General features: G+C 42.3%; 1 protein-coding gene across 1 annotated transcript; it reads left to right on the top strand.

Annotated features, from left to right (window-relative positions):
* The first annotated feature begins 2313 nt into the window (after positions 1–2313).
* On the top strand, positions 2314–7547 carry LOC120061602 (immunoglobulin superfamily member 21-like). Its single transcript, XM_039011509.1, has 10 exons — positions 2314–2350; positions 2436–2548; positions 3328–3449; positions 3657–3775; positions 4430–4545; positions 4665–5181; positions 6543–6643; positions 7046–7238; positions 7320–7358; positions 7471–7547. Exons 1-10 carry the CDS (start codon positions 2314–2316, stop codon positions 7545–7547), a joined length of 1434 nt encoding a protein of 477 aa, XP_038867437.1.
* The last annotated feature ends 2312 nt before the right edge of the window (positions 7548–9859 follow it).

The raw sequence follows: 9859 nt of genomic DNA, 5'->3' as shown, positions 1-9859 counted from the left end.
CATCACACCATCACACTCAACATGCCAAAAAGTCAAGGGTCATCGTGGATACCTGATCCTACAGATTTAATCTGTACTATGTACACCCTGGTGTTATTATATAGGTCGTTCAGCGAAATTAGTCCTTTTGGGTTTATTTAACCTAATTTAACATTCTGTCATGATGAGCACATGTTTAACTTAATAAAAAACATGTTTTACTATATAAAGAGGTTAAATAACAAAAAGGACTATAGTAAGTGCCTAATAAAGTGCCAAATAAAGTAACAGAGTTGACTGTAACAGGGTTGACAATTTAACCTTAAATAAGCCATAAATCCCCTTGTGACAGGAGGAATGGAAGCTTGTTGTGTACAACCGGGAGGGGCAATTGAATGCAAGCTTCACAAAAATGTTATAATTGTTAAAATATTTCTATCCTGTCTACCTATGGGTAACAGGGTTGGCGTGTTATGCTCGACCCACTCAGTTTCCACCACAAAACACCAGAAAATTGTCAAAAAGAGTAGAACCTGATTTGACTATTAGAGGTTCAATGTCTCTTTAGGAAAATGTATTTAAGACCTCCCGAGTGGCGCAGCGGTCTAAAGCACTGCATCGCAGTGTTGCGGTGTCACTACAGCCTGTGATCGGCCGTGACTGGAAGTCCCATAGGGTGGCGCACAATTGGCCCAGCGCCATCCGGGTTAGGGGAGGGTTTGGCCGGGGGCGCATTACTTGGCTCATTGCGCTCTAGCGACTCCTTGTGGAGGGCCGGGCGCCTGCAGGCTGACTTCGGTTGTCAGTTGAACAGTGTTTCCTCCGACACATTGTTGCAGCTGGCTTCCGGGTTAAGTGGGCGGGTGTTAAGAGGCGTGGCTTGGCTGGTCATGTTTCGGAGGACGCATGACTTGACCTTCGCCTCTCCCGAGTCCGTTGGGGAGTTGCAGTTACAAGATCGTAATCACGAAATTGAGGAGAAAAAGGGCTAAAAAAAAAATTATAATAAAAATGTATTTAAAAAGGAATAGTTTTACCATTATAAAACGAGAGTTCAGTTCACGTAACAGGGTGGACCTTAAAATAAGGGATATGTTGTATTTTTAGCTGAAAATGAATCACTAATCACAATAAATAAATAATAATCTTCAGAAATTATGTTGTCAAAGCAACAAAATAACTTGGGCTTTACAATGATGGTGAAAACTTGGAGAAATGTTGGGGTTAAGTGGGTTAAATCTTCATAGAAGTCACAGAGAGTCCACAGAGGGACATGTCAAAATGATGATTTATTGAATTTTCCATATGGTCTATATGAAATGGCACTTTATTTAATATAACAGGCTTTTAAAATCCAATATTGGTGCAGAAGGGACTCATTTTGTGGAATGACCCATACAACACTATAACACTGACAATATTTACTTACTGTAAAGCTAGGTGAGATTCTTTCTGCCACAGAATGCGCTGATGAAAGTGCAGCAGATAACCTAGCAGTTAGAGCGTTAGGCCAGTAAACCAAAAGGTGGCTAGTTCGAATCACCAAGCTGAAAAATCTATTAACGTGCCCAAGAGCAAGGAATGTAACCCTAATTCCTCCAGGGTCACTGCTGATAATGGCAGACCCTGGCCATGACCCCACTCTCTAAGGGTGTCTCATGGGGAGTTTCCAACTCACACATGCACATACTACACACTTCTACATGGGAAATAGGACAAATATAAGCAACCACCTAATTATTATGATTGAAAACATATCATTACAGTGCATTAATTCTCAGAGAGAATGAGGTCGCTACTAGGTTTTCTCTGCCTCTCCAGGTTAGAGATAGAGATCTGTGCTTCTCAGCACTATATCATGTCTTTGGCTTGTTTAGGAAACAGGTTGGTTTTTAATTGACCATACTTTACTTTTTTACCCTGCCAGAGCCACAGCACTTAGCACACACTAAGACCACGATAATGGGAGAAATAGCGCAACATAAACATGCACTTGTGCTGCCATTGCCACCCTACCTTTACATAGATATGGACACCTACTATTACAGCACCACAGTTAATGAATGAACACGTTCTTAATGATCATGAAAGTAAAAGGAGGAAATGTGTGCACACAATATTCCTATCCCAAGCTGTAATACCCTGCGAAAAACAGATGGAATTTTGGCCATTTAGCCTTGATTATGCACTATTAACAATCCATGTAATTACAGCTAGCCTATAAGGTTTCATTTCCAATGCTCCAGAGACAGGGTGGTATGGTCATTTGAGAACTATAGTAACACAAACACAAGAGGGTCTTTAAGAATCATAAAATAACTTTATGTCTAATGAATGCCTTTAGCAAGTTTTGTGCTGGACTATGTTATGGGTTTCATAGAAGGGACTGTATGTTGTAGAGATAAAAGTGCGTGGAAATGTGTGTAACATATTTTACTTCTTTCTTTGACCCACAGGCTATTTAACTGTCACTCTTGAGCCTCTCCCTCCCGTTGTCATTGGAGACACGGTAACGCTCAAGTGCAATTTCATGACAGATGGCAACCTGCGAGAGATTGTGTGGTTTCGGGTGAGTAGGGTGGCCTTGATGTCCCTGTATGAACCGTATGGTTGTTTGCAACAGCACATACTGTATCTTGTGTTTACCTCTATGAGAAGCTTTTGATTAGGTCAGCTTTGTTCTCTGACATTTTCCATTGACACTTCAATTAAAACGCTGACAAACGCATCAAAGCTTTTGATGCAAAGAGAGAGTGCATTATATACAGTACATAACTGTACTATATCTAATGGCTTCTGAAGTGCTACTAGGTTTGATAAGCTCCTTAAACTATGAACGTATGTAGCGATACGTAATGTAGTCCACACGGACAGTTTGTTTCACCCTGAGCTCCCAGCTCCTCCAAAATAAAATGAATACCTAGTAACAACTAACTAAACTCATTAAAGTGGCAAAAGAAGAGGCTTCAAAGCTCTCTAGCCTTCATGAATTGGAAAATAATAACTGTGTGCATCGATTAAAAAAACGTATTAATCTCAGGCACAACGCCTCTCCACTATTTGACTTAGATGTTTTGTGTGTATGCATTGATATGTACGCTATGTGTGCTGTTTCTAAATGTATGTAGTTCTGTCCTTGAGCTGTTCTTGTTTATTGATGTTCTCTATTTTATCATGTTTTATGTTCTGTGTGTACCCCAGGAAGAGTAGATGTTGCTTTCGCAACAGCTAATGGGGATCCTAATAAAATACCAAATACCAAGATTGTGTTTTGTGAAGAAACTTGTGTTACATGTACTTGGATACATGTCCAGGGTGTGTAATATGAGGTATTCCTTCACTTTCTAGGTGACAGAGGGTGGCAGTGCCAAGCAGAAGATCTTCACCTACGATGCCATGACCAACACCAACTTCTCCCATATGGAGGACTTCCGCAGACGAGAAGACTTGGTCTACCAATCAACTGTCCGGTAAGCTTGAACTGTAGGCGGCAGCCTCAAGAAAGAGAACATTGGTCAGTGTTTTCACTCGCAAGTGTAGGCTTATTTTATTTGAGCTTATCTTATTTTATCATATCTTATTGTATTTTATCATATCTTATTCAATGCTTTGAGTACCTGGAAAACTCCTAACCTATATGGATATTATCTTCGTGGGGTTTGTTGCTCTACTGCCAGGCTCCCTGAGGTCCAGATGGATGATGATGGGCCGTATGAGTGCCACGTGGGGATCTACGACAAGGCCTCTAGAGACAGGGTGGTCTTAGCCTCTGGCAGCATCGTGCTCACTGTCATGGGTAAGATTCAAGAGAATTAACGCTATAATAATATGATCATGTGGTATTTTAATCACCTCTGCCTCCCCCTACTGTTGAGATGTGGGAAATGCACAGGAGACTACTTTCTGATAGTCTTTTATATAAATCCGTGTTGCCTCCCACAATGTTCCCGTTTAACACTGTACGTAATAGAACGTCAGTTTGGCATACAGGGACGACGCCACTGCCTGATCTGCATGAATACAATACAAAATAGTAGCTAGCAAGATTGAGATCACGGAGGTTATTTTGAATGAGTGCATTTCGCAAGTGGCTAGTTTGCATCAACTAACTTCACTAAAACCACTGCAAAGATTTTGCCTTCAAACTTTGGTTTCGAATTGCGACGTTCTGGCATGTCTACCTTGTGATTTGTTGGAGAGTTGTCTGTCTGACACCCTGGAATCCCCTCCCCCTGATCAAGGTTACCAAGAGTCCATCTTGTATACCAGACTAACATCTTGTATACCAGGTCTACGAGACTAACGTTATGCCCTCAAGTACAGTACAGATATGTTTGTTTCATGTTTCAGTTAGTTTTATATGTAGCCCTTCTGAAAATAATAGATGTGCCTATTTGTAGATGGATTTCTCGTTTTGAGTCACAGGTTTATATGCTATTTTCCTCCATAGTTCCTCCTAAGTCCATTTCTGTAGTGGCAGTAGACTGCCCGGTCCCCTTCAGTCGCTATGACACCCAGAACTTCACTCTAGTCTGCATCGTCATGGGAGGAAAGCCAGCCCCTATGGTGAGTTTGCCCACATGCAAACAGTACTCATACTAAAATATGTTTTGAAGTAAAAACACTTTTGAAATGATGGGTGTGATTGGTTGTTACGGGCTCATACTATGTCTTTATCCTTTCAGGTGTACTTCAAGCGTGACGGCGAGCTGATCGAGGTGGTCCCCTCTATTATGGAGGGTGGCGGGGGAAAATCCCAGGGCAGGGGCCAGGCAGGGCTACGGATCTCTAGGCCCCTGATCAGTAGAGACCTGGATGACACCAAGCTGAAGAAGTCCCTCTCCCTGCTTGACCAGGGGAAGCCACCCCGTCTGGACCGTGACACCCCTGGGAACGGAGGGATGGGGAAGATGGTAGGGGCCGGGGGGGAGCCAGGAAGTCTGGAGGGGTCTGAGCCCAGCCCCACCACCACGGAGGTGATCCCAGAGACAGTGGTAAGCCGGGAGTTCCCTCGCTGGATGCAGAGCACTGACCCGCTCTACTACTTCCAGCACCGGCGGCAGGCGTCCAGAGACGGCACCATGGAGGTCAGAGCCATGCTCACCTGGAGCCTCAACCCCCAGCTGGACAACGACGCCCTGTACAGCTGCGAGGTCAAGCACCCAGCGCTGTCCATGCCCATGCAGGCTGAGGTCACTCTGTGTGAGTACCAAATTAGACCATGACAATCAGCTGGATACCAAATATCTCCTCCATGAGGACATAAACCCACTTTTTAATGCCACCCAAATACTGGATACCCAAGGAGTCCATGTCTGTATTAAAACCTATCAGAGCTAGGGATGCAAGGGGAGAGAACATTCTAAAATAATAACTTGTTAAAATAATAGTTCAAATTCACTTTAGGTATTTTTCCTGAATTAACGGAAAATGAACATGGTGTCTGAAAGCTCGTAATTTGGGGAATAACACTGAGTATACAAAACATTATGAAGTGTTGATGAAGGGAAGGAGACAGGTTAAGGAAGGATTGTTAAGCCTTGAGAAAATTGAGACATGGATTGTGTATGTGTGCCATTCAGAGGGTGAATGGGCAAGACTTCTATTTAAGTGCCTTTGAACAGAGTATGGTAGTAGGTGCCAGGTGCACCGGTTTGTGTCAACAACTGCAATGCTACTGTTTTTTTCACGCTCAACAGTTTCTTGTGTGTGTCAAGAATGGTCCACCACCCAAAAGACATCCAGCCAACTTGACACAACTGTGGGAAACATTGGAGTCAACATGGGCCAGCATCCCTGTTGAATGCTTTCGACACCTTGTAGAGTCCATGCCCCGACAAATTGAGGCTGTTCTGATGACAAAAAGGTGGAGTGCAACTCAATATTAGGAAAGTGTACCTAATGTTTGGTGTGCTCAGTGTATATACAATCCTACTTAGAGCTAATGCATTCAGTAATGGCAGAAAACAGGCACTTCCCAGCCTTAAGCGTCAGCCAACAACAGGAAAATACAGTACAGAGAACCTGATCACTATGCTTTAGCTCAGGATCCAGCAGCAGCCAGCAACTATTTAGAGGCAGTGACTCACTTAATGAGGATGCTCCTTAATGGAGTATTTTGTTCAGAGGATCCATTAGTTCTGCTTAGAAATGCTCGAGAAATCTCACAGTAGATTAGCCATTTTCTGCACAGTTACATATGTAATTCCATAAGCACACACACCTACACACGCATGGTCTGTTTGCAGCACAGCCACCGGCATCAGTTCATGATGAATACACGTCAAACCTCATATCAGTTAGTTTGAGTGGATTACTAGATATAGTGGAGACTTATCATCATCAAAAACGGTTTTCCCCAGTCAGCCATGGTTTAGCAGGCATGCTCAAATAAAAATGGATTCTAAGGCTGAGAGCTTTTTGCATAGTATACAGAGAATATAGATGCTTAATTTATTCCTTTAGAAATAATTTGAGACATAAGGAAAAATAGTGTTTTGTTAAAAAACTAAAAGATTGAAAATAAGTAACATTCATTGTTTTTTAAATTTGTTTCCCTTTAGCTGCTCCCAGGGGCCCCAAACTGTCCATGACGCCTGGTAAGGCTAAAGTAGGAGACACTGTCCGCATTACAGTTCAGGGCCTCCAGATCTCATCCACTGGGGTGAGTACAAAATAAATGCTTTATTCTTATATTATTCATACCAGTAAGTACATTCAACTGTAGGAAAGACAACCACATATCACCATCATTGAAAGAAAACCTTCTTCAAAAATACAACATTTCTCCAGCAGGTGTCGCACTACAACTATATAATACAACAGGGAGATACATCTGAATGAAAGTCATATGTACATTTGCATGAAAGTCATTCTGCTTGTTTGAGGGAATTTGTAAGAGTAATGCAAGCTGGCAAGGTGCACAATTGATAATCTTGATCACATACTATTTATTTGGGAGTCAAGGTGTCTTGCATATCAGTGATCTTGTGCAGTCTGACTGCAATGTTGTCAATCTTGTACACACATTATTTACAAAAGATGCTTTTCCACATGCACTTCCCAGAACATGGTGTTCCCCGAGCCATTGTTCACCTGGACCAGAGTGGGAGGTCCTCTCCTGGATGGGAGAGAGGATCATAATGGGAGGGAGCTGGTGCTGGAGCGAGTACCGGCCAAGCTCAACGGCTCCATGTTTCGATGCACTGCCCAGAACCCTCTGGGCTCCACAGACACATACACACGGCTTATCGTGTTTGGTGAGTGTGTGAGGGTTCTTTGTGTCAGGTTACCCTCTCTCCTCATGCACATGACTTACTTTGTTTTCTCTGTTTTAACAGAGAACCCCAGACTTAAGAAGGGGAGACACCATTTTGTTGGTAAGCATAGAGAGAATGGAAAAAAGAGAACTCAATTCTTTACATGGTCAAAGTAAGACATATCATCCTACTGAAGATGAAGTAACTAACACTTATTTCCTTCTATTAGTAGATGCAGCCTATTGCAATGAGGGACTGGGGCTGACCACCATGGTGCTAATGTTAGCCCTGACATGGGAGATGACGTGAGCAGCAAAATGGACCCATGACCTTCTCCAGTCACTCTAATCTCTCCAGTCTCTTCCTCGTCACTCACTTCCCCATCTTCTGGAGTTCCAGCCACTGGACCTGAAGAAGCACTGTTCACTTTTCATAAAAGCAGCTTATGAAAATAAAAACATTGTCAGAAATATGAAAGATAACAACTACATGCATTCTAACTCTCTTAGCGTTTGTTGTCATTCTGCCTGTCTAACTGCATCTTCCCTTTTTGTCTTGTCAACATCCTATGATCAACTATCACAGTGGCTTTGTTTTATGGTAGACCCCAATGTGATAGAGGTTTTTTTTAACCAAGTTGGTGTGGGCTGGCCCGCATTAGATGCTTTTTCCCATCTTCCACTTATTAGAAGTCAGAACGCATACAATGTGACATGTTTTTGAAATATCTTGGTCAGCCAGACCTTGAATGAAATAAATGTTTGGTTGGAAAAATAATAATTGAAATAGGTAAAGAGCTGTATATTTTAGGCCATTGGCTAAAATACTTGCAATTCTTTAAGGAAAATGTATGGTCTGTGGTAGGCCTACTGGCCCTACTTTAATGCACAGCCCAGTTTCTTTTACCAATGAGAAATCTTAGTCACGGAGCCAATGTGACATTGATTCAATGGTTGGAAAGATGAGGAGAGGTCTGTCTGTGATGAAGAGATGCTTTGCTTTTTTGACACCACACTCCACAAAGCAAGGCCTGCAGGCTTTATTTTTATATTATGTTGATTATTGCCCAGTCATATGGTCAGGTGCTGCAAAGAAGGACCTAGAAAAACTGCAGCTGGCCCAGATCAGAGCGGCATGTCTTACTCTTCACTGTAATCAGAGGGCTAATATCAATACTATGCATGCCAGTCTCTCTTTGCTAAAAGTAGAGGAGAGACTGACTGCATCACTTCTTTTTATAAGAGACAATGTGTTGGAAATTCAAAATTGTTTGCACAGTAAACTTACACACAGTTACCCCACCATAAATGCCACCAGGGCTCTTTTCACAGTCTCCAAACAAATTCAAGAAAACGTACAGTATTAAATAGAGCCATGATTGCAGGGAACTCCTATCAGATGGCTCAAGTGAACAGAAAACCTGGTAAAAAAAAACAACAGATAAAGCAACACTTCATGGCACAATGTCTCTCTGCTATTTGACCTAGATATTTTGTGTGTATGTACTGATATGTAAGCTATGTGTGATGTTTTTCATTTGTGTAGTTCTGTCTTTGAGCTGTTATGTTCTATAAATGTTCTTTATTATCAAGTTTCATGTTTTGTGTGGACCACAGGAAGAGTAGCTGCTACTTTAGCAACAGTTATTTGGGATCTTAAATAAAATACCAATATTCCGCCTATCGTTTGGATATGTGCTGTGCGGGGCATAGAGATCTGTGATCAAACTTGAGCCTACGATGACATGATATGTCAAGTTGAATATTGTCACCCAGAAACTACATGAATATGTAATTGGATCTTTATGGCAATAGTGATTGCGTATAACACCCAAGTAATGAATATCACCCGAGGCAATTTCAATTATAGGCTACAGACTATATGGTTACTGGAGTCTATTGGCAATTCATACCATGAAAACAGTGGTGGTTGTAAACTTGGATCATGTCACTCATTCCACGGATGGCCGAGTCACAGGGTTTTCGCTCCACCCTCTGATTGACAAATGAAGGTTACTACTTAGTAAGTAACTCACTTCACCTGGTTGTCTAGGTCCGCAGACACTCGTCCCTCCCTGGAATGAGGTTGACAATAGTGACGTAACCCCTGCAAATTATAGATTTTTTTCCTGAGACTTTCTCTAGCAGCTTTCTTGGAAGAAGGAAAAGCGCTACAGCCGCTAACGCACAGTCAAGTCGGAGGGGCTATTGGCTAATCTCCAACATTCAAACTGTCAATCAAGATGAAAGGGCTATATAAAGCCATAGTACCGGTAGTTAGACAGTGCTGGGATAGAACAGTCGGAGCATATAGGCAGTTGAAGACGCGAGAGCCAGTCGGTCTGTTGGTTGACGCACGCACTGTGTTGGCATTGGCTCGCCATGTCAGCTATTATCACTGCATTTTCGTACTGTTCCTATTATGACAAAGACGTATGTGTGTCGTACCTCTGATATTAAAACTGGATTGATAAGATTTCTGTCGTAGAGGGGTAGTGGTATGGAGGATACTTAAACATCCATCTGGCACGAGCCTCGCACTTTGGGAAGGTGCGGATTGTCTATGTGGCTACTCCATTTATATTCTGAGCAAAATGCAACTTTATACCTAACAAAGTCGTA

This window comes from Salvelinus namaycush, chromosome 16, assembly GCF_016432855.1.
Source record: "Salvelinus namaycush isolate Seneca chromosome 16, SaNama_1.0, whole genome shotgun sequence".
In the NCBI taxonomy this organism is placed as follows: Eukaryota; Metazoa; Chordata; class Actinopteri; order Salmoniformes; family Salmonidae; genus Salvelinus; species Salvelinus namaycush.
Note: the sequence above shows the minus strand (reverse complement) of the source record. Positions and strands in the feature narration are given on the sequence as shown.

What these genes read in the sequence shown, in the direction of transcription:
- LOC120061602 (XM_039011509.1), top strand. Translation starts at nt 2,314, where the DNA reads ATGCCTTTAGCAAGTTTTGTGCTGGACTATGTTATGG. An exon ending in GAGGAAAGCCAGCCCCTATG is followed by an intron (nt 4,546 to 4,664) that starts GTGAGTTTGCCC and finishes TTATCCTTTCAG; the next exon opens with GTGTACTTCAAGCGTGACGG. An exon ending in GGGGAGACACCATTTTGTTG is followed by an intron (nt 7,359 to 7,470) that starts GTAAGCATAGAG and finishes TTCTATTAGTAG; the next exon opens with ATGCAGCCTATTGCAATGAG.